Raw genomic sequence first — 27817 nt, forward strand, 5'->3', positions numbered from 1 at the left:
CACCTACACCACCCCCTTGTACAAAGTTTCAAACCATCTCTTTCGTAACAAAAACGTATTCTTCTCTTCTCCCTTTTCTCTCCCATGGGTGCATGTAACTCACCAAAAGCAATGGTGGGTGTAAACGTTACGGGTGTCTGTATAAGACTATCCAAATTATCCCAAATGTGACAAACATTATATGTTCAATTAATTAGGTTTAATTAGAGTATGGTATTATACTTTTTTCTAAACCCAAAATATCTTAATCTGAAAATATAGTGTAATTGTAACATTCAATTTAGCTGCCGGGTGTAACATAATACCTCTTCCAAATCTGAAACATACCGAATGCAACATATATGGTTGTCGATATACTCAATTTCGAGAGAGATCGAGAGAGAGAGGGACGGTTAGAATGGGGACAAATGCATACAAGACATGACAAAGAATAAAGAGGAAGACATGCCTGAGGTCATAGTAGAGAATGAGACATGAGAGAAGTAAGGGGGGAGGTTTTGGTGAATATATAAGGGGAATTTAGGTGCTATGTCCCCACAAAGGTGCCAAGAGGTCAACACCACCATTTGTCTTCATCATTAATGAAAGTTTGTTGTGATTTTGATTAGTCACCTCCAACCAAGTTAATTCACAGCAAATCACGTGTGGATCGAGACTTCATGGTTACGTGAGAGTTCTATTTTTTTTTTTTATATATTAAGGTCTCGAGTTTAAGCCTTCACTAGGGTTATAAGACCCAATTATAAACACTCAAATCGAATCACCCATGTTTTAATTAATCTTAAAAAAGAGTTCAAAGAGTCGACTCAGCGAGACGAGATGAAATTTACCTCCTCTTTAGGATCCATGAATACTCTTTCTTGACTCTTGAACAGTTTGAACAGGTAAGCGAGAAAGTTGCGCCGCTCCGGTGACAGTGACGCCATCGCCATCGAGGTTAATCAGACGTGGAGGGGTCTCGACTGACGTGGCGTGCCTAAAGAGTCAGAGGGATTAGGTATAAAAGACGAGTCTTGCGGTTCGGGCCCGCTAGCTGTAACTACCGTCAGAGAAAGCTGTGCCGTCAACCACGTTGACCAGAAAAAGACGAGGCGCACGTGGATTTTAAAAAGACCCCGTCCCGGTTCACTCTCCCTGGCAAAATCTTTTCCCCCAGTAGAAAGTTAAATTTAATATAAAAAATCCCGTGAATTATCACAAGCAAAAAGCGAGAGAGCTTGGTGCCTCAACTGAGTCGCCTCGGAAATCCACATCTTCAGTGTATGTGAAATAATTGACAAGAAAAAACGAAAAGAAAAGGAAGCTGCGTTATCTTTGACAGCAGATCTTGACAGAGGCGGTGGTCTGACGGGATCAGCCAGCGTCCCGCGCGGTGCAGAAGTCTTTCTGGTAGCTGCTGTAACGTGTTCGAATGACATCAACTCTGATGTCATTTTCCCGCGAGAAAACGGCCGGTCTTCTTTCGCCACACTCCTCGCCTTTTTATAGGCCAATGCGTCTTACTAGCAAAGACTTCAACAACACCTCTCTCCTCCCTCTTCTTCTCTCTCTCTTTCTCTCTGTCTTCTCTCTTCTTTCTTCTTTCGTCCTCTGCTGCAATCTGCTCTTATCCAAAGTGTCTCATGGAAAGCCTCCGGGAAATGACACTCATTCGTCCTGGTCCTCTTTTCCGACAAACCTCCGGCGAGGTAGATCACCGTTCTGTTCTGAATGACCGAAGGAAAACGATCGAGGAAGTGGACTTCTTCTCGGACAATATTAATTATCCGCGAGCTGAAGACGACGACGATGAGGATGAGGAAGATGAGGACGTCAAGGACGGATCGAAGCCTGGTATCAGCCAGGATTTAAACGTAAGTTTCTGACCCCGGCGATATTCCTTTAATTATTTGCTTGTCATAATTGAATTTTAACAGAATCAGATGTCAGAACAATCAGACATCGAATTTTAGTTCCGTTTCGAAAAGTGAGTCTGTGTCGGTGCTGTTTTTAATTTTTAAGTGTGTCACGGCACATCTGGAGAGATTATGGCAGATCGATAAGTTTAGCTGGTTATAGTATTGATCAATCGTGCTCTTTACTGCAGACCGGATTGAACCTTTTGAATGAAAACTTTCTGAGCAGTCACACAGAAGTTGAAGAAAAGCCTAAGACAAAGGTTAGGTCCTTGTATTTTTGGATTCTCTGAGATTCAATTTACCTGGTACATAATCTGTTCCTCTTTTTGTCTCCTTTGGATCTTAACGAATTGGAATTTCTTGTCACAAGATGGCTGCACTTCTGGTCGAGTTAGATCGACTCAAAGTCGAGAACTGGAAGCTGAAAAGCATGTTGGATCAGATATCTAAGAACTATAGTGCTCTCCAGACTCAACTTCTTGTAGCGATACAACAACAGGCACGAGAGAACCGGAAAGAAGAGGTCATCTTCCTTCACAATTTTTTTTTCCCTAAGCTTAAATTCAGTCGTTTATTTAAATCAGGAAAACGCAAGGAAATTTCTCTGAATTCTGAGTTCAAACCATTGAGAACATAGACAATTCTCTCAACAAAGAAATGCCCGCGCATCCTTCTTTAGAATCGGAATTTGTGTTTTAAGATCCTTTTCATATTTTGAGAAGTTTGCCCGTTTCAAACCAAGATTACCGGCTGTCTTAGTTCACAACAACGAGGAAAAGGATACAATTACTTTTAAGAATCGTCTAACCAGTTTACCTCTATAGAACATGGATAAGTATCTTAAATGCGTGTCGTGACTGTCCAGTGCTCTCGTAGACTTGTTTTCTGATTTCCCCAATCCGAGTCTCTGACCATTTAAGAGCCTAGAAAATTTCTACTTATAAGAGTCTAAGAAATAGAAAAAATGATAGACTTCCATTAATACTTTAGCCCTAATTGGAGCATGCCTTTGTTTTTTTTGTTCTAGTATTTCTCCAAATTATATGCACCCATTCAGGACCAACGACTAGCTTTCCAAAGGAAAGAGAAGAAAGCAAGCATACCGTTCCAATAATCTGATGAAAAATTACTGAAGGGAGAGTTTTTTATGGACCATCGTTTAGTGGTCTGAGTTCTCGAGAATGAATTGCCATGAATATGGTTTTCATGCCAAGGACAGACTCATAAGTTCAAGGAATTCCATGGCAGTGTTAATTGATCAAGTTTTTCGATGTATTTAAATTTATGACTTTTTTTAGTTCTTTCTTGTAGGATAAGCAGCGATGTTAAGACAAAAAATCCTTCTTGAGAAATTGTTTAGTTCCCACAAAATAACATTTAAATTTTACATGGCAGGGAGCTCATAAGTTTTTTTTTTTTCTGGAAATCTGCTTCTGCTTAGCTTGATGGAATGTGTCAGCGTAGTAGCTCAGAAATTATGATAGCAGCTACTGAACAGAAGTTGCTTTAATTTCGTGCTGTGCAGAAGGATGAGAAAAACGACGTCTCGAGTCCAACTAATTTGTCTGTGCAACAATTCATGGACCCGGGCCCTTCTGGTACGCTTGGCGGCCTCGATGAACCTTCTCACTCAAACGAGGACACTCGAGATCAATCCAACTCTGATTGTAACAACCCCACAGCAGCAACAGCACGAGGCGTGTCAGAAGATTGCGACCTTGATGGTAACGAGAACCCCAAGAAACGACAGTTGACGGAGGACGGTCCGGATCAAACTTCTCAGAGTTGGGGCGCTGCTAACAAGAGTCCCAAGCTTGCACAAATGAAGGGTGTAGATCAAGCACCTGAGTTCCCATGCCGGAAGGCCAGAGTGTCCGTTCGTGCAAGATCCGAAGCACCCCTGGTGAGTAAAAATTTGTTCGCAACGAGGTTGATGGTTGCTTTGGATAATAAAATTTGAACAAAAATCTGATGAAAGAAGTAATGGTTGTGGTTTCTTTGATTCAGATAAGTGATGGATGTCAATGGCGAAAGTACGGCCAGAAAATGGCCAAGGGTAATCCATGTCCACGCGCTTACTATCGTTGCACCATGGCCATTGGATGCCCCGTGAGGAAGCAGGTAAAGTCGCAGCACTCTTATCTTCGTCTCCTTTCACTCTCTTATTGCTTACCTCTCATTTTTCGTACCCGAAGACGTAACATAACGAAGTCATTCAATTAAATCGGCTCTCGTTCGTGGAACGGCTCTTTAAGACTTAAACATAGGGGGCGATTGACTGAGGCGCAAGCTATCAACTATTCCCATTTGAGTATTAACTCCCTATATGATCATCTTCTTCGAGCTTTCAAATCGCAATCAAAACAAAATTTATGTTCTTTGACGTTAAATTCTATGTGAGTGTAACTGTAGAATAAAATAATTTTACTGAAACATTGTTATAAATGATCTGAGAATTGACCTGTGACAGGTGCAAAGATGTGCGGAGGATAAGAGCATCCTGATAACCACCTACGAAGGAACGCACAACCATCCTCTCCCGCCGGCTGCTACCGCCATGGCGAACACGACCTCTGCGGCGGCTACAATGCTCCTCTCCGGCTCCACCACCAGCAAAGAAACCTTAATCAACTCCAGCTACTTCCCCACTTTGCCCTACCCCTCCACCATGGCCACTCTCTCCGCCTCCGCACCCTTTCCCACCATAACCCTCGACCTCACTCAGACGCCCAACCCCATGCAGCTCCAACGAGGCCCAGCTCCATCGCCTCCCTTCCCTCTGCCCCCTTTGCCCGGAGGTTACCCTCAACTCTTAGGTCAGCCCGTCTACTTCCCGCCCAAGCTGCCCAACCTTCCACACACTCTCCAGCTTGGGCAAAGGCAGCCTTCTCTGACTGAAGCCGTCACAGCAGCTATTGCTGCCGATCCCAACTTCACCAACGCCTTGGCTGCAGCAATCACCTCCATTATGGGTTTACCTCCAAACAATGGGAACGTGAACAACAGGAACACAGCTAACCATGGAGGTAGTGGAAGCTCTCCGTCAATGCCTTCCGGCTTGCCGGGCTCGCCTCAGCTTCCACAATCCTGCACCACCTTTTCCACTAACTAGAAGAAGGGAGACAAACAGACTGCAAGCCCCCGCATTGGGTAGTCAGATATAAATTCCTATTCATAGTCCTAGCATGAGTTGGTAGCAGGATATAGTAGGCAAATTTACACGGAGACCTGCAGAAGTCATGCATGAAAACCGATCGTGTCAGAGTTGAACACGATGAATTTATAGGTGTGAGATGGCTGTTAGCTAGAAGATAATTCCTTTCTGCAGTTCTATTTTTGTTCGTTCTGTACATGTCTTTTTGTTGTTCACTTTCACTTCAGAGCTTTACAGGATCTTAGTTGGGAGTGGGAAATGATATCTTGTACAAAGCTATATCTCTCCTTTTTTCAATCTTGGAAATAATTTTTCCCATTAGATTTAATAAAAAATTGTCTTATAAACGATTTAACTGCGCATTTATATAATTTTCAACTAATCTAGCAGTACTCCCTGTATTGGAATAATTTTCAACTTATTGAAAATTCAGTAAAGTATCATTAGCAAGAATGGCTTCTGACTAGGTAAAGGGTTCCCGAAGAAACCTGAGATTCTGAAAGATGCATGCGTTATCTCAGATTGTTCTGTAACATTCTTCTGTATTTGATGGCCTGTGTTCGTTTTCTTTTCCTTGAACCCTTGAGGAACATGTCTTAGAAGCTACTACATCTTTGGTTCCAAGTTTCAATTTTTTTTTTTTTTTTTTTTTTTTTTGTAAATTTTGTCTGAAGAACAGCTCAAGTTTTTTTGTAAAAACATATAAGAGTTTATTTTCAATAGAAGAATATATATTTTATGTTGCTTGTCAACTAGGGGTTCAACAGGAGTTGCAAAGAATTATTAGAGTCTGGTGGTTGCTAAAATGTAAATTCCGTCTACATCTAGAAGTTGTTCGTTCAGTATTTAGTTACCAAAACTTCTGCAAATGAGTTTCGATGTTTACATTTGGTTAATTTACATTTATAAAATTTGCATTTGATATTTGGACGGGATTTTTGATCTCGCCACTGCAAGAAAATGGACTTCTGCGAATGAATTTTCATTAGGGAGTTCTCCCAGAAAAAAAAATCCATATTCTTCTTCACCTTCTCCAACCATATGAACAGCTCTACCATGCCCAGAAACCTCAGCTATCTTCAAACCGAGCCTTGTCAACTAGGTTTTTGCCCTTCCCCGGTGTTCCCTTTTATATGACCCAGACAAGGGGCCAAATCTGGTTGAACCCAGTTCAATCGATCGGTATTGTTCACATCCATTATCAACAAGAAAACAGACGACTTCAAATTCCTCACATAATGCAAAGACAAGCGAAACTCAAGAGGGGCAATTTTTTGGCAAATATGGCTCTTCGCTATCATCGGAGACATGGAAGAAATCCCCCGCCCTAGTTACCGTCATGCGACAGCGACGAGTAAATGAGAGAGAGAGAGATTCAGACAAGGAAGATAAAACAGAGAATCCAGCTGGCTCCGGACATTTTTTCCAATACGAAACTCTTCTTATAATGAAAAACCCCTCTCTTGATTCTGCTCTTTGTTAATACCCCGGCCACTATTTCTTTCACTTTGTTCGGGTTTTCCTGCAACTTCCGTAATTTGTTTCTTTCAGCCTGCTATTTTATTTTGTTTCCCGGCCTTGGAATAGTTATCTGGTTCTCATCCTCCGCATAAAAATAGCTTCGGACTTCTGCAGCGTAAGGCGATGCAAATGAATTTAAGACATTCTAATAGCCATCCCATACTTTGTGATGAGAAGATGGATGTCTTGAGAAAACGTAGACCTGAAAAGCTGACAAGCCTCAAGGTGATATTGAATCTTCTTAGAAGAAAGTGCCCGAGAGGCACATCCTATTCTTACTTCCATGAATTAGCACGAACAGCCTAAAATTAGAAAAAGAGATAAAGCACAGAATATGCAAGAACTGAAAACTGATTCAGAAACATATCCAGGTTGAACGGTCGTGGAAGTGGGACAATTGCTGACAACAAAGAGATAATTGAGAGCTTCATAATTGCTGATGGGGGAATTTTTTTTTTTTTCTCCTCCCTCTTTCGAGCTTTCTGGATTCAAGCGCTGTCTGCGTTGAACGTTGAGCCTTAGATGTCATTCTATAGACCCGAATGGGGTTTCGACATTTCACCCGCAAATAGAAAAACAAAGGTAACAACTCTAGCTTCTGGCGATTTGCTGCTATGCTTTGCTCGATTTATTGGTTTGCTGCCTGCTCAAAGTTGCCCTTTTTTTGTGTAAGCTCAGCTCTTGCTAGATAGGGTACATGAGACAAACAGGTAAAGAGACGTAGGAGATTCACAAAAGGAATGCGAGAGACGATTCATATCGAGTAAGAAAGAGAGAGAGATGACAACTGAGAAAGAAAGCAACGGAATTAGTACAAAGGAAAGAGAGACGTACTATAGAAGAATCGTCCCGAGCTCAAAGGAAGGCACTTTTTGTTTCAAGAGGAGGTGGCTATGGTTCGAGGGAAAGAGGGGAGCCTAATAAAATTTTATCCCCTCTCTTTCTTTTCTGTTTCTCTCTGAATTCTATATTGGAGAGGAAACACTATAACTAAGAGAGAAATTCTCTTCTATTTTCTTTTCTCGCCAGTACTCTCTGATTCCAAACAACGGAAATGAGTTTTCCATCCCCATTTCTTTTTTGTTTCTATGCAGCCAAAAACACCATAAGGATCAAGAAGCAAAGATTAGCATCATAAAAGGTGTTAATGGGATCATCAAGCCTTCAAGTAGTCACGTCTCCTAGTGTTTCTTGGTAACCATGCAATCCATAATTTACTCGAGCACCAGCAGATTGGGCTCTTATGAGGGTAACCATGCAATCCCGTTTTAGAATCGAAAATTCTTACAAGTAACCAATGAGACCTTGATAGGTATGCTCTTCTGTTAGCATAATATAGAGCAATCAGTTTCCAGTGACTGGTTTCTGAATCCGACGTAAAACCAAAGCCAGCACCTTGGTGCATAAACTTTGTCGATCAAGGGCCGGATGCAACGGAAGAGCCATTGTCTGTTTAGTAAGAGATTCACAACGTAATCTCTTAAGAGAAGTGGTTTAATTTGTGCAGTAAAACAGCAACCCTACGGATAGACGGGGTAGGAGAAGACGAAACCCAGGTGTTCAGTTGTAACTCCACCTCTGTCATCCAGGCTTTCGAGAGATGCAAAGACGTCCTCCCAGGTCGTAAAGATGAAACCCAAGTGGGTTATTTCTCTTCGGAACACACTAGCACTTGCAACTCCATTTCTTAGGCAGCCGATGAAGATTCTCCATTAACACTTCAACCGGGAGGCGATCCATTAATCCATCTCTTGCTATTCAAGGAACACGATAAACACCTCGTTTCTTCCTTTCTCTACTTCAATATGATAATCAGGTGCTCCAACGTAAGCTACTCTGAGACGAGGAGAGACATTCGCCATTGAATAGTGGAGGCCTCTTAAAATTCTATTCGATAGGAGAAAGTTCGACTCCTTGTTCACCTCCGTATGAATTACAGGATGAAAAAATGCCATGTTCATAAGCGATTAAATTAATTCTAATATATGAAATTTTAAATTAAATCAATTAAGAACATTTAAGGGAATGTTGATGGTGAAAGTATTTTCACCTATGAAAGTGATAAAAATTTGTTACTCCACGAGGAATGTTAGGGTGGAATTTAATTACCTAGCAAATTCACTTTTACTCATTCTTATGAAAAAAGAGCGAAAATGAAATTCTTCGCCTCACCTACCGAATTTATTCTCCTGCAGCCCAGTATTCGTTTATCTTCTTATGTTTTTTCCAATATACTTTCCATTGTGCGCACTAACACAAAAAATTACTTTCAGATTTACTTTTACTGTCACTTTCCCTGGGTGGTAATTTTCAAGTGCATTCACCCCTTTAGCTAATTAAGCTAATTGATTCACGCTTGAAAGTTGAAATCTTCAACTCTAAAAGAAAAACCCACATTGGCTTTTGATGGGCCTGTCCATCTTGTGAGTCCATAAAAAAATGAGGCCCATTGTCCAGAAGAAACGGGCCGCAGTGCAAAGGAATCGTGCCTCCACGAATTTGTGTGTTTATATCAAACATTTTGCAGTAGGGGTGCGAGAGCACCGCGAGAGACGCATCTTTGACCCCTTTCGCTCGGGTAATGAAACTCCACTCCACTTTCCTTTTCTCCCCTCCATTCCCGCAGGATTTGGGAAAAATCCCCAAGTTTGTGCAAAACCTGGACGTTGATATGATCGATACTCATGCTCTTTCATATTTATGCGTTGTGTCGAGTTGTCGACTCTTAACTGCTTTTTTGTGCATCAATTTTTGTTTCTAACCCGAGTCTAATTACGCAAGCTTACTTGCAGTTCCTGTTCGTTGTGATCTTGATCCTAGAAGGATTTATTTATTTTTCTTGTTTTTTTGTCCAACTTTGATATTTGTTTTGTGGGTTTTTTGTTGGACGTTTGTGATTTTCAGCTGGTTATGGTTTAATTGTTGCTTTAGGGGATGGACATGGACAATAGACGATACAATAACAGAGGAGAAACTAACTCTGAAGATAAGCGGCAGCGGGAAAGGGAAGAGGTCCGTATTGGCTGTGCAAATTTACATTTTTTTTTTTTTTAATTTAAGTGGGAGGTTTCGATTCCGATTTTTCAAAATGGTTTAGTGCTTCTATATTTGCAAAGTACAGGCCTTTCCTTCGTGACTGTCTGTGTTTGGTTGTAAAGTAGAGAGAAAGAGCTTCTTCTTGCCGTTTATTTTGATTTCTTACTTATTGAAGTACTCCCATTGCCTTTTGACGACTATAGTTTAGCTTGTTGACCTTTTAATTCGAATATGTTATCTAAAATAACACCTTTTAGGTGTTTCACGGTTATAAACTCTTATATTACCATTCAAAGGAAAAAAATTAAACTGTGCATGTATATTAAGCTTCACTGCACCTGTGCAGAGAAATAAATTTTATGTCCTATGTAAGAAACTGATTGAGCCTAATGTTGTATTGGTTTATGTGCTGCTTTGAGTTGTTCCTAGGAAGAGTTAACATCACTATCTACATTTCACTCTTGAGCAAAGAAAGAAAAAGAAAAATTAGATCTCATTGTCTTGGATCCCTATTCCATCGACCTTGCAAATTAGAAAAATTTAGTTCTTCAAAGAGCAATTTATTTTAACTTCTACTTGAGATTTCCTTTTCATTTGATGGTGTAGGCATATGAAAACTCTCTTGCTGAGGATATGGGAGATGATTTTCGACTTCCAATAGATCACAGACCAACAGAAAATCTTGACTTTGATAATATGGAGCAGGCAAGTTTGGATACACAACTAACATCATCCAACATAGGGTTTAGGCTTCTGCAGAAGATGGGTTGGAAAGGCAAAGGTCTTGGCAAAGATGAACAAGGTACTTTTCACCATAGTTCTAATGCAATGTATTATAAGTCACAAGCATTTACATGCTTTCATTGTAACGGCATTTTTTATGCATTCTGACACTTGGCACATTCTAGTTGACGCCAGTGTAGGTCTAGTTTGAAGAGTTTCTCGCTGGCATTGGGCCTTCTAGTTTGCAAAGAAACTAAATGTGTGAAGAAGTAAATCTGTTCAGGACTCATGTCTATAGAGTGCATAAATTCTTCTGCAGAGTTAAAATAATGAATTTAACATTGAAATTATCATTTCTATATTAATCTTGTCATCAAATTTTGTTGTCCAACCATTTATTTCTTTTCTTTTGTTTACTGAGAACTTTTTTTTGCTGCATATGTCTTCTATGCATTAGAAATCAAGTGGAGTGCTGAAATTAATGGCTGCATGAGAGTGTGCATATTTATGACAAACTGAAGAACGTTATCATGGTGACCTTTGTGGTAAAAATCTTACTTTCTTTCTTCTGTTTTTGTTGTTAAAATACAGGGATAGTCGAGCCAATAAAAGCTGGGATGAGAGATCCAAAATTAGGTGTAGGAAAACAAGAACAAGATGACTTTTTTACTGCAGAAGAGAATGTGCAAAGGAAGAAACTGGACATTGAAATGGAAGAAACTGAGGAGCAGCTTAAGAAGCGGGAGGTATTCTTTCAATATCCTTTTGTTTCTCTATAGTCTGTCATCAGATAAGAGTAAATTTGTTGCGTTGGATATCTTTAAAGGAAGTGTCTTTTGATGGGGATATATTTTTATCCTATAAGGTTACGTCAGAGGGTCTTGAGAAATTTCATGCAGTTTTTGTTATCTGTGGCTTTCTTCTACTGCCTCTGCTTCTTCCTGCACATGGTTAAAATCCAGGTCATTGCAGAACGTGAGCAGAAAATCCAAACGGAGGTGAAGGAAATACGCAAGGCCTTCTATTGTGATCTCTGTAACAAGCAGTACAAGCTGGCGATGGAGTTTGAAGTTCATCTGAGCTCATACGATCACAACCACAGAAAGGTTACTACATTGATTATGTTTTTTTATGTTAATTCAAAAATTGCTCCTTTTTTTAAAATAAAAGTTAAAAATAATGTGCTACTTCTTTTATGAAAAATTAAAATAATGTAAATTATATGTGGACTTGTATTTGTAGAGATTCAAAGAAATGAGAGAAATGCATGGTAGTACCAGTCGGGATGATAGGCAGAAAAGAGAACAGCTACGTCAAGAAAGGGAAATGGCTAAGTTTGCTCAAATGTATCCTCTTCCCCTTTTTCTTTTTTAAATTTCACCTAATGGTTTTTTGGTTCTGGCTTATGTATCCTATATACTCTGTGGATCTTTGGACAACCAAATACAGTGCTGATGCTCACAAACAGCAGCAACAACAACAGCTGAAAGAGCAGCAACAACAACAACAACTGAAAGAGCAGCAAGAGCAATCAGGTGCAACTCTTGCTACCAACGTAGCAAGAGGTGCTACAACACTAGCCGTTCAAGATCAACGTAAGACATTGAAGTTTGGTTTTTCCTCCAAAGCTGGTTCAGCAACCAAGGTACATCCCATTTTGCAGATTAAGACCCTATGTAATGCTCCTATTGCTCTTTGCAATAAATTACTTGGTTTGCATATAACCAGAGTTACAACTATCACATACTTTCTGGTACTGAACACCATTCTCTGCCCTAATTGACATTCATATCAGCTTCGGGATACTGGCCCTATCTATTCAATTTTCAAGTAAAACGGAGGGGCTATTCTGTTAGTGAAGTTAGAATTTTTTAAAAAAAAAAAATGGAAAGTTTGATCAATTTAAAAGAATTGTTTAAAAGATTTCTTGTTTCTTTTACTTATTTGAAGGAAATGCATAGCATTGATCTTATCATGCACATAAATAGACCAGTTTTTTTTTTTTTTTTTTTTTCTGTGCAGTGAGAATGAAACCATACTCACCTTTACTTTTGTCTAGTCATAGTCTGGAATCTGTTCTGCAGATTGATAGGGATCTAGAGTTTGAAGTTGAGATTACAAATATGTTTGGGTTTATTTTCAATGAGTCGGTTGCTTATTGTTGGTTATCTTTAGGTGAGGATTTGGCTTATTAGGGTTTTCTTTTTTGTTTAAGTAGCACTATTTGAGTGATTAGAATATTTCAATTTCGGCCCATGAACTTTAATGGTTGTGTACTCTGCAGGGCTTGTCAGGTGGCATTTCCAAGAAACCGAAGGTGGAGCTGAAAGTTACGTCAGTTTTTGGTGTTGACAGTGAAGAAGAATCTTAGATTACAGACATCAGTCTAGCCGTCACTCTTTTATCTAAACATGCAATGCTCGTAGTAAAGAATGTTTGGCCAATACCCACCCATCTGCTTACTTCTTCGTGTACAATACGCTGTCTGCTTTGCTGTGTTCCCATATCGTGTACCGAACGTCATAAGTGACTATGGATGGGTTTTTTCTTTCGTGTTTGATCTTACCTGTTATCTGTGGTTTGGCCTGCTCCGGCGGTGATGCAAATTGGTTGAAAACCAATTGAGATTGATAGGTAATGCGACTAATTTGGTGACTCATTTTGGCCGAGTAAGCCATGAGCTTCGACTGGTAGGAATGCATCCTTCATAAGGAATTACGATTGATACCTGTGTTGCTGCTTTAAAGGAATTAGTTAGCTCGTCCGTTAACAGCACGTAAGTTCCAAGAAGCTTGCAACGAATACGAACTGTGCATGGTACCACGGAAAATGTCATTTATTAGTGGCTTTCCAATGTTGCTCTCAAAGATTATCCATTTTATGCGGTTATGTTACCAACCTCAAACTAAAGTCATAGAAAAATTAACAACGAGCGTAAACCGTCAGAAAAATAGCAAAAATTTAAGAGTCTAATAGAATTGCTTCTCCAGTGTTTGTTTGAGGTTCAACCAGAGTTGGTGGACCACTGTGACAGTCCCTCTTCAGTCTTATGAGTCAGACGACTGCTCTCTTGTCCTATTCTGTCTATGCTTCTTCATACGATTGCTCTCTTTTCCCTAGTATATCGGCGACTGTTCAATTCCTTCACTTGTTATTCTTCTTTTTCTTTTCATTAACTATAGTAGAAGAATGACTTCTTTTCTCTAACCCACAATCTGCACCAGACCATATCATACTAATTTACACACACAGTGCACGGTCTGAGGTTACATTTTTCACTATTCGGAGTCGCAACAAAAATCAAGATGACCTCGGGCACCAACCAGATTTAAAATGCCCTTTTACAAGACCGCATTCTCAAAGATCTTAAAAAGTACTTGAACAGCCTAAATGAGAGACCCATTTCATACCCAGAATTATATTTCATGATTATTTATCTTTTCTTAAATGACATTTCAAGCTTACCTGTCCATCATCACGTTGACAGAAGTCTAAAGACATAAGGATTTGAGCAGGTCTCTAATGACAATCTATTAATTCTATGGAGTTTTCATATACAGATAAACAAGAGTCAGTATATAAATGAGTCAACTCAATTTCCAATAAAGAAAAATACCTAGTAATATTGAGTTCAAATTTTTGTACCTTAAACTGAGTTTTATATTAGTGGACAAAAACTATGGACCAAAACATAAAGATATAGAAATACCAACAACTTACATGATTCACTGTATTAAAGGTAGAATCTACAAACTGAAACTACAGATTATAGCCGATTAATAAGAAAATCACTGAGGTTTCAGGTCATTCTCAAAGTTGGAACATTTCATGGTCAAAAGCATTTGATTGTATGTTATAATAGCAAGAGCAGAAGGGTAAGTCTACAATGAAGTAGATAGACAGGAAGCCTGCTAAAAAAAATTACTCCACTCCCTACCATTACATTTCATTAAAACATCGAAACAAGAAGAAGATACACAAATATCAGATGTAGATAAAAGTGCATATTCCATAAATTACAAATCTTTACAAGTTGAAAGAAGTCTGTCCTAAAAGAAACAAGATGAACAATTATATACTAGAAGATTTGTAGTAAAGTAGGCATGATGGACGAATACCATATTTCATATTTACAACACAACCCATATTCACTGATCCCACCTTATAATTGAGAAAGAAACATATATGTTTAAGTACTACAATCATACAGATTGCTCAAGATGGACCAAATTTAAAAAGACACTATCATTAGATTATTATAATGAAAATCTCTAAACATAACAAGTTACAACGTAGCAAACCATAACAAATAGTATTCACAAAAAGGATAGCTGATAGTTGATATGTTAAAGACGATCTCCCAGAGGTCAGCTCTAAGTAGTAGCAGAGACGATGTCTCTGAGGCAAGTATTTACACATAATGAACAAGATCAATTCCAACCAAATTGAATAAAGTAAAACTAACTGAACTCCAATTGAACTTGAACTACAAAAGGGTTATTCAAACAGTTGTTTCTATACTTAGATAAACAGAAAAAGATGTTCCTTTTCCTTTTTTACTAACAAAACGAAAGGCATTGTGAAATACTTACTATCCACCTATAGACTTAAGGTCCGCCAAAGCCGACTTGATCTGCTCCTGTACCAACTCTAACCGCTTTGAGTACACCTCTAACTCCAATATCTGCTGCTTCCTCCACCTCTCGTCCACACCCTCTAAATTTCCCAAATTTATTGCATTTCCACCGAAGTTTAGCGGCAGTGGATTCAACGCCAGTCCCCCCATAATCCCGGAATTACAGGGCCCATTAAGGGCGCATTGAAGCAACTCCTTGAACAGTGGAGAGAGACAACTTCTCACAGTATCCTCAATTACGTTTGGAACTGAAGAAGAAGTTACAGCTGGAGGCGGAGGCGGAGGGTCATTCGTGGCAGGAGCATCCTCCACAGTGGGAGCTGATTTCTTTCTTGAACGTCGGCCAGATCTCGAAACTTTCTTGTCCGGATTATTTATAGTCCCATTTTGCGTATTCCCATCGTCATCCTCCAATGTTTCAGCGGAGGCAGTCGACCAGATCTTGCGAGAGATCTCAAACGTGGCCTGATCGTGAGGACTTTTGAATGTAAACTCCTTTCCCGAGCCGAACCTGTTCAACACATTCCGGTACTTCTTCTTCAGCCTTCGAAGCTTCTCAACCAACTGGTTTTTGTTGAAATCTAATTGGAGCCGCGTCTTGATCTGATCATAAAATGGAGTCGTATCATGGTGATGCGAAGACGAATTCGACTGGCTCCGCTGTACTGTATACTCCAAGAACCCCTGAAGCAGCCCGATCTCGTCTTCATCGGTCCAAAGCCGCTGAAAGAGCCTGCGGGAGTCATCCAACGCGGCGGAGGGTTTCTTCTCATCGGTACGCTGCCGCTTCGGGGAGGGCGTCTCGGTGGGGACCACCCCCATCGGCTGCGGCGGCTCGGAAGCGACCACAGTGGAACCGTTGACGGGAGGTGGGACGGCGACGGTGACGGATTGCGCGTGAGCCGTAGGTTTAGTAGGGTTTTCTTCCTCGTCATCGGAGCTGGAGGCGGAGGCGGAATTGAGATCCTCCTCTTCCAGCTCCTCGTCTTCCTCCTCGGTTCGCCGCGCCTGCAGGATTCTCTGATCGTCGTCCTCGTCGAGGCTCTCGTCGTCGTCGTCTTCGTCTTCTTCCTCGGGGTAAACGCTGCTTGGATCTTCCTTCTCTGCAGGCATTTTGACGGATTCTTTCCTCACCTGTTCTGGATTTGGGGGTTGGCAAATGAGAAAGGAGACTGACTACTGGGCCTCTCTATTCGCTACTACTTATCGGAGACACGCGGGCCTCTCCACTCACTACTACTTATCGGAGACGCGCGGGCCTGTGGAATGGGTGGCGGGTTCGGTGACAACAGGATCCGTTTATCTGGTCCCGTCTCCCGAGTCCTGACACCGGAGGATTATATTATATTAATCCTATGACTAATCAAGTAAAAAGCATCAATATTTTATAAAAAGTCATTTTAATTAAATTCTCCCTTTAAATAATAGAAAAAATTTCTTATAGTGAGCATGCAAATAATAAACAATAAAATCTTTATATTTATTAATTAAAATAAATTTTTAATTGATTTCATTTTTTAGTGATCTAGTCAAGTTGGGAAAAAAATTTAATACGAAAATATTTTTAAATTTTTTATTTTTTTTAATACTTTGTACATATTCTTAGTCGCAAAGAACCCTAACTTCCATAGCCACAAGACCATTTATTTTCTTCTCATAAGTATTTTTTAAATTAAATTATATCTATTTTTTTAAATTTATTTAAATTTAGAAAACCTGTACTATTAAAAAACTAAAATTAAAAAAATACCCAAAAAATACGCCCACCTTATCCGACCCCACATTTCTCAGTTCAAAGACGCATATGCCTGCTCTGGATTAATCTTTCTTCTCTCGATTTTTCTCACATTTGCGCGAAGTTGCAGCCATGGCTTCCGCAATTGCTAGACCCACCTTCTCATTCCACCTCCATAGCAGCACAAAATCCCGAACCTTGACCCAGTTCTCCTTCCTCCACCCAGAAAAACCCGCGCTTCCCTTTTATAAAACCCTCCCGAACTGTCACTTGTCTCTGAAATCAGTCGATGTCTCCAAGGAAGACAAACCCGTCTCTGATAAACCAGAACCTCCTCAAGCCGAGGAAGAGGAAGCGAAGTTCGATAAGCGGCGACTCGAGGAGAAGTTCGCCGTGTTGAACACCGGAATCTACGAGTGCAGGTCTTGTGGGTTCCTCTACGATGAGGCGGTGGGTGACCCCTCGTATCCGATTGCGCCCGGGCTTGATTTCGGGAAATTGCCGGAGGACTGGAGGTGCCCCACCTGTGGTGCTGCCAAGTCGTTTTTTGTTAGCAAGAGTGTGGAGATTGCGGGGTTTGCGCAGAACCAGCAGTTTGGGCTCGGAGGGAACACCCTAACGTCCGGGCAGAAGGCGGTTCTTATCTATGGGAGTCTCTTCTTGCTCTTTGTTCTTTTCCTCTCTGGATACTTCCTGCAATAGTTTGGAGGTAATGGCTCTCCGGTATTTGTAGAATTGTTTTGGGATTTTCAAGGGATGTATACTTATAACCTACTGTAATCTTATGTGCAATATCATTAAATTGCTGTGCAGAAAATCTGACACTTTCGTTCTTCCTTGCTAGTGCGTCTTGGCGTTTTATGTACTGCATGTACTAGTATCTTCTGTCTCAGTTTTTTATGTCCGGAAACAGAAGGGCTCTGTCGGGGACCCAGAAGTTTCTGCTTGCAAATTTGAGGTTTCAGACGAGCATTGGGGTGCTAAAAATTCATTCTTTGGATGACAAATACACAATAGGAGAACATAGTAAAGAACAATGAAGCCCCTGAGACAAAAACATTTTAGACTACTGAAACTTGGAAGCATATGACAACCATCACACCAACAATTTGTATGCTCAAGTTTTCGTTACCTCCTTGATCATATTTACAAGTTTTAACTTCAATTAGTATTGCCATTCAAGTTATCTCACCGACTCCATTCACTAGTTTCAATGTGTTCCTGTTATTTCGAACGCTGGAGCTTCCTACTCTTCATACTTCAATTAATTTATGGAGAGCTTGAAATCTAGACTTTAAAACTATGAATTGCTGAATGAAAACAGGAATCAATTAGTTGGACTTATCTTACCTGAGTGAAGTAGGCAAATACAAAATCGTTGACCCCCGAGGCCATTCCTCTAGGAATGTTATCACTGGCAAGTTTGAAGAAGGGCAAGCAGTGTCCTGAGATTCGAGAAGGAAGAAACTAGAGTTGCATTATTAAGCTATCCAGTGTATTGTGTCGTTATGGTGACTGGAGTCCTCTGCTTTGAGGTCACCAAATGGTTCAGAACGTAGATAGCAATCACAGAAAAGTGAACATGAACATCTATGTTATTTCTTCAGAGATGTGTAACAACTTTGGAATTTCTAAAGGCGAATGGACCAGTACAGACCTTCCCATTGCATCCGAGGACCATCAAGCAAGGCTTCCACCTCCACTCTTCTATAAGCTTGGACGCATTCCAAGCCAAAAACAGCAGATATAAGTTAGAAAAGAGGCAGCTGGGATTCCCTGGGCTCTACATAATTGAGATGTTGGCTCGTCATTAAAGGATGTTTTGTTGTTGAAGAAAACAAGTGGATTGTAGGTTGAGATTGGTAAAGAGTTCTATGAGCATAGGCTGGAATTCCCCCTCATCTATCTAACCAGATGTCCATCTCAAGTAGTTGCATTTGTTACCAAATTTTGGATTTACATCTATGGAAGTAAGGCCCCTGAAGCAGCTGAGAGGACAAAATGGGTAGTTATGTTACTCAGAACTACCAAGGATGGCATACTTGCTTAATTTCAGTGTGCCTTCAATCTCCAGATTCTTCTTCTTCTTTGGTCTCTCTGTTTCAACTATATTGCTGAGCATGCATGTAGCATCAATCCTCAACCCTGTGAAAACAAAAGCCGCAATGAAACAGTGTCGAAATGATCTTGCACTGGAATAGCAGTCTTTCCTTTAATCTCACGGAATTCAAGCACTTACAGAAAGCAGAAACCTATAGCAAAATGGCTCGTCCCTCGAGGGACAAAATTCATGCTTCCGACTGAAAAAATAAGAAAAAAGACCAACCTCGGGCGAATCATTGGTGTGGAACCTTCCATTGATAAGCAATGACCCTGAAGCAACTGGGAGGTATGATTGTTCACGGCGAAGGACAGGACAGTCGATTTCTCTTCCAAGTTCGGACGTTACCCTTGTTCCAACCAACCTAATGTTCCATATGTTCTTGCGAATTTGTCATTCGATCGCCATGAAAATGACGAGAGCTTTCTTTAACAATTGTTTGTTCGCATTGCAAGCTGATGATGAGCTGCTGGTTAGTAACACTTCAAGCTACAGTCTACTGCTTCCTCTCCTGTAAAGCCCGGAATTTGTCCAAAGCATGCGTCTCCGAATTCATGAGACTCCAATTGTTCAGCCTGATTCAAATTCCCATTTTACATCTTCACGAAGCAGCGCACTTTTCGATCAAGGCTTTAACAAAATTGTTATAAAGATTATTTATCCTCAACAAATTATGTATTTTTTAATTTATAAAGTCATATAACTTAGCATTAAATTATACTATTATTTTATTATATAATATTTAATAACAATTTGCTCATTTATTTACCTCTCTATTTATTAGTAAAATGAGCAATAAAACAATCCAAACCCCTTGTTTCTATTTAAAAAAATCATATGAAAAAATTTAATGAATTTTTTTTGTATTTTATTATTTTTTTACGATTCTAATTTGTACCAATTTACCTTTATTTTTGTGTAAAAAAATAGATAAAAAGCTTTTTTATTACTAGTAAAAGAGGATAAAATAATTTTTAAAATAAAATATTAAATTAATTTATCTGTCATCAGTCGATGCGTGATCGCTGATCAGTCTTAAAAGGACAGACATTCAGTTCGGCGAAATAGCGGGAATTCTCTGCACACGTCGGGGTTCCTTCTCTCTAATTCAGCGGACAAGCACGGCTTTCAGTGATCTTACGTTTTCTTTCAAAGGTATATCTCCCGCCTCTCTTTGTGGATGCCCTTGTGACCCTTCGTGCGGTAGAACTATTACTCCTCATCCGATCAGATTCTTCTAGAGAAAATTACTCTTTATTATCTCCTTTTTTCTATTAGTCATGGTTTAGTTCGCTGCTGATAGTCGTTGGGTTTTATATTTTTTTTTTTACTTTTTTCGTTGAAATTTATTTTGGTTAAGTAGAGTTGTTTTTGTATTATGCTTTGTTCACTAATTTTTTGTCTGGAGAACCATCTGATGAGAATATTGGTTAGCGATAAATCGAGGAAAAAGAAGAAAGCCTTTGCGCATATAATAAAACTGGAAATTACTCGTTATCGAGGGTAATTTGCAAGTTTCCAGTTATACTTTAGTGCTGATAATTTAATATATTTACCACTTTTTGTGCTAATACTAGTTACGGACAAGTTAATAGACGACATAATACTGTAAAAATAACTCTCCTTTATAAGTGGAACTGTAAATGTAAATTAGTGTATCTAGTTTGTGCTTCTGCTAAGTTTCCTATTCTTGAGTAATGTTAATATTACATTCAGGGCTTTCTATTTGAAAACTAGGAGCTTAATTCTACTATGAATTTATTATCAGTCATACCAGATTAGGCAGAATCAAATGATCTCATTGTTCGGCAGACCGGGAGGATTTGATTATGAACAAATTATTCTAAGGAAAAAAGAGTTACTGATCAGGCTTCAGTTTTAGCTCCTTTTGAAGATCATTCCATCTAATCATGTTTGTGTATTCTTATTATAGGAAATACATATGCCAATTGTTTTATATATTGAGAATCCCACTGCATAATCTTATTTAAATTACAAAAATTCTTTCAAAAATATTTTCTCTTTATTAAACTTATGAGGGAAAGCATGGGTAATTGTGAATTGTTAATTTTTAATTTTTCCGATGAGCTTTATGCATTAGAAGATACATGAACTCACAATGCCATTACTTCAGCTAATATGCCTTCATAGTAGTTCAGGACTGTGGATTGGACTTTTGACTTAGTAGCCACTAGCCACACTGGGGCGGGGTTGGGGGGTGTAATAAAATTTATGCTGTTTAGCAATCTAATCTGCTATCATGAAGAAAAGGTTTCAATCTTTGTCAGATAATGTTAAGTGAAGAAAATTTCAGGGTTTATTAGGCAATAAAAGTAAGGAGCTGTGGTTGATTGCTCTGCTTCATGAGCCCATTCTCTCTCTCTCTCTCTCTCTCTCTCTCTCTCTCTCTCTCTCTCCTGAACTCTTTGAATTATGACTTTCTTCTCTATGTTGGAAAGATCTTAGAAAATAAACTTAAAAAGTTTCTGATTATATCTCTGACTCAGAGAAGAGATGGCGTTGCAAAGCAGTATGGGCTTTCCAAAATCCTCCTCATAGTTGGAGCAGGTATGTTTTGTGTGAGGTATCTGGATCTCAAATATTTGGGGATGCTGTACTTTTCTTAACCCCAAGTTGGATGTGTTTCTATTCCTTGGGTATACTGGAACAATTGTTCTGAAAAATGGCAAATTATCCGATACACTGAGCGAACTTCAGGTCTGTGCCCTCCACTGCTGGTTTTTTTTTTAGTTTTTGACAGTTGTTCTAATGTCTTTACGCTTGGTAAGAGTCTATATATTTGTGATTATCTGGTTTCAAAGGTGCCAATTGCACAAGAAGTAATTTGAGTCGTATTTTTTGGTTGGATAGCTTAGATGTGGTTGAATTCTCCACTTTACTGCTATTGTGCATGTTGTCTTTTGTAAAAGTTGGAGGGATAGCAATAAACCTAAAAGTTGGTCCCTGAACCTTACCATATGAAACTTAGAAAAAAAGGTATAACTGAAATTTATTATGGTCATTGTTCTTTTTGCTTTAAAGGAATGAATTGTGGAACACACATGCATGATAATTGCGATGCTTCTGGCTTTGCTTCTTGGTCTGATATGTTTTCTATCTTTTTGTGACATGATTTGGCCCTCTCGTTCTGCAATCAGTTTATTTGAGGCATTACGACCTTTTTCACATTTTTTTGTGTAGGCATTGGTTAGAGGATTGGAAAAATCTGGAGATTCACCAAACCTGGATTCTAATATTAGTGCTCAGGTAATTACCTTTCTTCCATTTGTATCTGAACGAACTGAACCCCACAAATTGTTGAGGTGCTATTCTCTGTCCCTCAATGTGGGATTATCCTTCTACTGTAACTCTCACTCTCAGACAACTAGCCTGAGATGCGGAGGATAGGTACAGATACAATATAGTGGGTCTTTTCACCCATCAACATGCTGGGTGCTGCATATTGTGGATATGTTGCTAATAAACTTAAGGGAGAGGAGTGTTTATGTCTTTTCTAATTTGAGATGCTCGTAGATAACTTTTTTATCTGTTTAGGTGTTTAACAAAGATAATCTCTCATCTTTGTTTATTGTTGTAGGTCCGACGATTAGCAATAGACGTTCGTCAGCTAGCTACAGCAAGGCCAGTAACTATTCTCAATGGAGATTCTACCAAATAGGTATTATTACGATCTTGGCTTTACTCTGTGAAGTTTTTTTCTTCTGAAGTTATGTCCTGTTGACTAATTCTTAACAAAAGTCCAGTTTCCAGAAAACTCCTAAGACAGTTGCAGTAAATCCTGCATTGACGTGCTGATGATCCTTATCACTTGGTTCTTGTATGCTTCTAACTCTTTTGCATGACGCAGAACACTCATATCTTGAGACATCTGACTTTCTTAAAGATGGCTTTCTGTGCTCTTGGTTGCAAATTGATTGTTGACCCATTTTATTCTCCCAGGAAATTTAACAACTCTTGCAGTTCCTGCTGCAATTTTGGGTGCACTTGGTTATGGATACATGTGGTGGAAGGTACTCAGTTTTTTGTAGCATGATCAAATTATATCTTGTAAACATGGTTGCTATTTACCTGGTGGATAATGTATTTTTTGGTTTTATTTGATGTGTAGGGGTTATCTTTTTCTGACCTGATGTATGTAACAAAGCACAACATGCAGAATGCTGTTGCAAGCATGACAAAACATTTGGAGCAAGTGTCAGCTGCCCTTGATGTGAGTTTCGGCTTCAGAAGCTCTGATTGATTTTCACTGAGTGCGTTTCATTTTATTTTATTGCATACCCAGCAAGTAAATCGCTTATATACTGTTAGTGTATAGGGCATATTGGGAGAGAGTGAATTCTCTAGAGAATATACACAAAACATGTTAATGCACATGGAAAGGTCGGATGGAATTTTCATACCTGAGAAAGTGAATTACCTTGTATTAAATAAAAGAATGAAATTCAATCCAAGGGGGTGGTGACATGATGTCAACCTTATATATGAACTTGGAGAAAGCGTCTTTCTGATTTTTTCTAGAAGCCTTCTTCTCACTTTTTTAGTGCCATCTCTAATTAATAGGCTCTTTCTTTCTGCATACTTCTCTTCATCGTTATCATCTTCATCCACCTTGAAATTTGTTTTTTTGGTCTCGTAATAGTAACATTATGAAGTTCTAGAAGGTGATTGTTTCCCAAGAAAATTTGTGATGATGGAGAAATGAAGGAAGAAAAGGCATGGAAACTATGTGTCCCTTTCTTTCTCACCATTTAACCCACTAATAGTTCTTTGAAAGATATGGACCCTCAAATTTGAGGAACATTGAAATGAATGCAGCTCATATTTAAAAAGGGTTGAAAAGCCTATTCATTCCTAGAAGGAAATATTCTACAAGAAGAATTTTTCCTTTTTCCTCACTCTTACGTCATAGACCTTTAATGTCATGGGGGGTTCTCCTTTCACTTTTAACAATAAAAAGGTAACAGAAACTGTCATTGCTTCTCAGCTTGGGTGGGCTAATATCAGTTTTTTTTTTTTTTTTTTTTTTTTTGTGACAGCAAATGAGTATTACAAATTTTTTTGTAGAAAATTAAAATATTTCTTTAAAATGTTTTATTGTGAAAGTTTATAACATAGACGAGTTTTGAATCAACATAACTTTTGTACTGGTTAATGATCAGAAAGTAAATTAGAGGTTAATGGTACAATTAGTACATTGTTTTCCATTAATTCATATTTTTTGTTGTATGAGTGTGTGTGTGTGTGTGTGTGTGTGTATCGATAGATAGATAGGTAGGTAACACTTTTTTATGTGCTTTTGAGACGAGGTTGCAATTATGTGTATTTAGGCACAGGCCAATGCTTACTATTAAAGGTAAATTTAGATATCAGTATTTCCAAATACAAACTTATAATTATTTATACACCTGTTTCAGAATTTTTGGCTCTTACACATTGTTACTAAAATTATAAAATTTCAAATTGAATTATTCACATATGCACCTGTTCTCATGTTTTAGCCTTGCAGAGATTGCTATCTATGGCTCTACAATACATATATTCATTTTTTATGCTTCTTAGTATTTATCTGAAAATTTCACTTTCATGAATAAATACAAAAAAATTTAGACCTTCAAAACTATTTGTTGGTCAGTCTGCAAAGAGGCATTTGACTCAGCGGATCAAGAACTTGGATGGAAAACTGGATGATCAGAGGGAGATGTCGAAGCTGATTAAGCGTGAGGTGCATTATCAGTTCTTTGTTCTTCTTGATCTGTGAGAGCTTTATGCAGCATTATTTCTATTTATCTCATTCAAGTATCCCACATGATGAATTTATCATTTTTAACTATGTTTTTATTTTTAAGATAAATGTGTTTTCAGTATATATTTTTCTTTTGTCAAACTCAGGTAACTGTAGTTCGGTCCGATCTTTCTCAAATTGGATGTAACTTGGAAGCTCTGCAAAATATTGTTTTTTGACTGGTAAGTTATGTATTGTTTGCAGTGATATGGCTTACCAAATAAAATGTTATTGAGTTTGCCTTGTTTGTGGATCAACATAATTTGAAATCTTTCATTGTCTCAGGATGACAGGATGGCAACCTTGGAAGACAAACAGGTGGGTTTTGTTGTTAAATTTATGTCTATGGAAGGGTGATTTTTTTTTTTTTTCAATTTAAAGATTCTTGAAACATCTATCCATCTGCACCTTGAGACGATCATGTGGTTGTTCTATAAATTTATTTAATTTGAACTGGCCAAATCTGTGCTTTGTGAGAGTAAGTGACACTAAACCCGGTGATTGGTCCAGGATTTTGCAAATGCTGGTGTCTGGTTCCTCTGCCAGTATGTTAGTGGTGAGAAAGATCCTAAAAGGGCTCAGTATCTACAGGTTAGAAGTTTCAGCCATCTTATGCTATTTTCTGTCGTTCAATGGCTACCTCTACAACATATTTTTCCTTCTATTTCCTTTTTTTTACCTCCAGTCAGTGCACTTCAATTGTGATCAAAATGCTTGCAACGTGTTGTGTTTAATTTCACTTTAAGTGTGGGATACCTAATGTGATTTGACATTTCTGTTTGCTCTTGTAATGAGTGTTTAAGTTCATCTTTTTAAGCTTTTGCATTTTTATTTAGCATATTTAGCATTTCGTGATCAAATTTTAACCTTGCATAAATGAGCATGCAATTCACAGGTTTTATTTTTTTCTTTCATCTGATATTGGTATTGTAAGGGAAGGGCCAATCACCATTTTAATGATTTGAATGTCATTCTAACTTTAGCAAATTGAAGACGAATTTAGTAATAGATATTAAAGGACATAAATCCATTTTAATGGGAAGTGAAATTTACATGATACCAATTAAAATGTTTTGAAGAAATTCAATGGTAGAAAACAATTTTACAAAGAAATTGTAGACCATGAGATTAACCAGCAATGGTTTTCAGCTCCTGCAAGAAAACGAGAGATTAGTTAGCAATGTTCAACTTGATGTTACAAATTCTTATGTGGCAGGTACATTAGAAGAAGAAGAAGAGGGGTAGAACAGAAAGGTACTGTTTGCTGAAATACCCAAATTATTGTAATATGGTCATCAGTGTGAGATTTGAAAGCTTCTGAATCAATCGTCATTATAGTGTAATTGTAATTATGTCTAATTTAGCATGTTATATCCTACTTTATTTTGATTGTCAACCAAATCTTTCTTAGTGGTTTTTGGGTTTTTGGTTGTGGAAAATATATCCATTGAGCTTTGGTTAGATTTGTCCCATACTTTTGTAGTTACAGCCCTGACACTCTCCGTTTGAAGGAAATGGATGAACATGGCTTTTCCTGATATCATGCATGTGTAGTAAGGTTCAAGCGTAGGTCTCATGCAGAGCAAATAGTCTGACAGATCTGTGTATAAAAGGAATGTGTATGAATGGAAAATTAACGTTGACATAAAGATACATAAAAATGACTAGTAGGACTCTGTTTAACTCTCTGATGTTACTATATTCTCTGCTTGCCTGTGTTTCTCTTTCCATGTGTCATCCTCTGACTTAGCTTCCTAGATTTTCTTTTAATAAGATGCTGTCTGAGCTGCTGACAAGATCTCTAATTTGCTACCATGAATTGCAGAGTCCGCCAAAACCCAGACCCACTTTTTTGGGTGATTCAGAAGCAGGAGGCCTAAAGGCAAAGACTTGTATCGTAGGTACTATCTTTATTCGCAGTCATTTGAAATCTCTTCTTTATGCTCCTAACCTACCAACTGGTCGAGTCAGTGAGAATGGAAGGTTGGAAGGAGGAGATAGTAAGTCATAAGGATATTTATCAGGTCTTTTTTCTTTTGCAGGGACTGAAACATATAGAAAAAGTCTTGCACATAAGGAATGTCAGTGAAGTTACAGAAAACGATCCTGATCAGATAGACAAAACTCCAAAGAATCGAACTGTGACCAGGTTTGAACAATTATAGTCTATTTCCGAACTACAAGGATTCTCAACTTTGATCAACTTCTTGTGTTCTCTGTTTTGCAGGACGGTTTCCATCAAGTGTTGATGCTTGGTGTTTTAACTAAAGAACAGTGTGGGACATCTCTTACAGAGTCCCAGTTGGGACTCTAGACGCCAGTTCGTTCGCTGTGTACAAAATCGTTCAGAGATTTTGTTATTGTATATAGCTTCCTCATTAATTGTTTTTTTTTTTCTTGCAAGTTAGTCAGTAGGTGACCTATATGTGACCACAGGATTGGATTAGTTCAGTCGTATTTGCATAATCATATTATTCAAAAAGCAATTTAGCCATCGACTGAATATCTTTTGAAACCAGGCAAGAAAGATTTCTGTATTTCATCATAGCTTAAGAAATGAAGTAGCAAGTAAAACTTTTGTGGTGGGATATCTAACCCGACCAAATGGCTACAAGTACTGGTCTCGTCGGACAACTGTAGGGGTACCTGTACCGAGCAAAGGAAGCTCCATGGGAAGCTTCTTCTTCCTCCTGGAGTACGAAGTTTTGGCTTAGAAGTCCCATCGTAATCTATATTATCCTTCTCTCTGAGATTATTATTTATATTATCCTATTTCCTTGATAAAATCTGTAACAGGGAAGGTTCCTGGAAGAAGGTCCAGCGACTTCACGAGCCGAACATAGTACGCGATAATTCACTATAAGCTGAAAATGCGAGATGACGCAGGATAGAAAGAAATTTTGGAAAGCCGGTGGTTCTTGTGGTGGACGTGCAGCCACTCCACTCCAAGCCTCCAAAATAAAAAGAACACCGTTTGTTGATGAGCTCTGTCCATCGTCCCATTGGCTGTCCTCGGCTCTGCTCTCCAAGTCCTCAAATGAACTAGAAAATCGACCAAGATACTTCCTGTCGAATTTACTAGAATACCACGCCCCAAGTTAATTAATAACTCATTTCACTTTTGAAATCACGGACGGAAGTGTAGGAGTATTTTGGTCATTTTGCTACGTAAACGGTACCTAACAGAAACTGACAGGACGATCCACGGCT

At 38.7% G+C, this 27817-nt stretch overlaps 4 protein-coding genes across 6 annotated transcripts; 3 read left to right on the forward strand and 1 right to left on the reverse strand.

Moving 5' to 3' along the window:
* Positions 1–1625: 1625 nt before the first annotated feature.
* LOC137956428 (probable WRKY transcription factor 31) lies at positions 1626–5310 on the forward strand. The gene is made up of 6 exons (XM_068803921.1): positions 1626–1853; positions 2087–2158; positions 2269–2421; positions 3424–3801; positions 3906–4019; positions 4369–5310. Exons 1-6 carry the CDS (start codon positions 1641–1643, stop codon positions 5008–5010), a joined length of 1572 nt encoding a protein of 523 aa, XP_068660022.1. The 5' UTR covers positions 1626–1640; the 3' UTR covers positions 5011–5310.
* A 3805-nt stretch (positions 5311–9115) lies between these two features.
* On the forward strand, positions 9116–12889 carry LOC137956465 (uncharacterized). The gene is made up of 8 exons (XM_068803981.1): positions 9116–9151; positions 9505–9585; positions 10216–10411; positions 10924–11078; positions 11295–11438; positions 11575–11678; positions 11782–11977; positions 12617–12889. Exons 2-8 carry the CDS (start codon positions 9508–9510, stop codon positions 12701–12703), a joined length of 960 nt encoding a protein of 319 aa, XP_068660082.1. The 5' UTR covers positions 9116–9151; positions 9505–9507; the 3' UTR covers positions 12704–12889.
* A 1866-nt stretch (positions 12890–14755) lies between these two features.
* LOC137955942 (probable transcription factor At3g04930) lies at positions 14756–16745 on the reverse strand. Its single transcript, XM_068803175.1, has 2 exons — positions 16736–16745; positions 14756–16291 (listed from the first exon to the last, which is right to left on the reverse strand). Exon 2 carries the CDS (start codon positions 16079–16081, stop codon positions 14924–14926), a length of 1158 nt encoding a protein of 385 aa, XP_068659276.1. The 5' UTR covers positions 16082–16291; positions 16736–16745; the 3' UTR covers positions 14756–14923.
* A 71-nt stretch (positions 16746–16816) lies between these two features.
* Positions 16817–18335, forward strand: LOC137957176 (uncharacterized). 3 transcript variants are annotated; one of them, XM_068804910.1, is made up of 2 exons: positions 16817–17412; positions 18311–18335. In XM_068804910.1, the coding sequence occupies exon 1, from the start codon at positions 16836–16838 to the stop codon at positions 17403–17405; it is 570 nt and encodes a 189-aa protein (XP_068661011.1). In that variant the 5' UTR covers positions 16817–16835; the 3' UTR covers positions 17406–17412; positions 18311–18335. The 3 variants fall into 3 exon arrangements, with proteins under 3 accessions (XP_068661011.1, XP_068661009.1, XP_068661010.1); XM_068804908.1 differs by lacking the exon at positions 18311–18335 and adding an exon at positions 17517–17893; XM_068804909.1 differs by lacking the exon at positions 18311–18335 and adding an exon at positions 17548–17893.
* Positions 18336–27817: the final 9482 nt, after the last annotated feature.

This window comes from Aristolochia californica, unplaced genomic scaffold (assembly GCF_029961685.1).
Source record: "Aristolochia californica isolate CCGP_79_NKW_82.1479 unplaced genomic scaffold, dmAriCali1.0.hap1 SCAF_2, whole genome shotgun sequence".
Classification (NCBI taxonomy): Eukaryota; Viridiplantae; Streptophyta; class Magnoliopsida; order Piperales; family Aristolochiaceae; genus Aristolochia; species Aristolochia californica.

Coding starts and splice junctions, on each gene's coding strand:
- LOC137956428 (XM_068803921.1), top strand. CDS start 1,641: ATGACACTCATTCGTCCTGGTCCTCTTTTCCGACAAACCTCCGGCGAG. Junction 2,159..2,268: donor AAGAAAAGCCTAAGACAAAG/GTTAGGTCCTTG, acceptor TCTTGTCACAAG/ATGGCTGCACTTCTGGTCGA. Junction 3,802..3,905: donor CAAGATCCGAAGCACCCCTG/GTGAGTAAAAAT, acceptor TCTTTGATTCAG/ATAAGTGATGGATGTCAATG.
- LOC137956465 (XM_068803981.1), top strand. CDS start 9,508: ATGGACATGGACAATAGACGATACAATAACAGAGGAGAAACTAACTCT. Junction 11,079..11,294: donor AGCAGCTTAAGAAGCGGGAG/GTATTCTTTCAA, acceptor GTTAAAATCCAG/GTCATTGCAGAACGTGAGCA. Junction 11,439..11,574: donor ACGATCACAACCACAGAAAG/GTTACTACATTG, acceptor TTGTATTTGTAG/AGATTCAAAGAAATGAGAGA.
- LOC137955942 (XM_068803175.1), bottom strand. CDS start 16,081: ATGCCTGCAGAGAAGGAAGATCCAAGCAGCGTTTACCCCGAGGAAGAA.
- LOC137957176 (XM_068804910.1), top strand. CDS start 16,836: ATGGCTTCCGCAATTGCTAGACCCACCTTCTCATTCCACCTCCATAGC.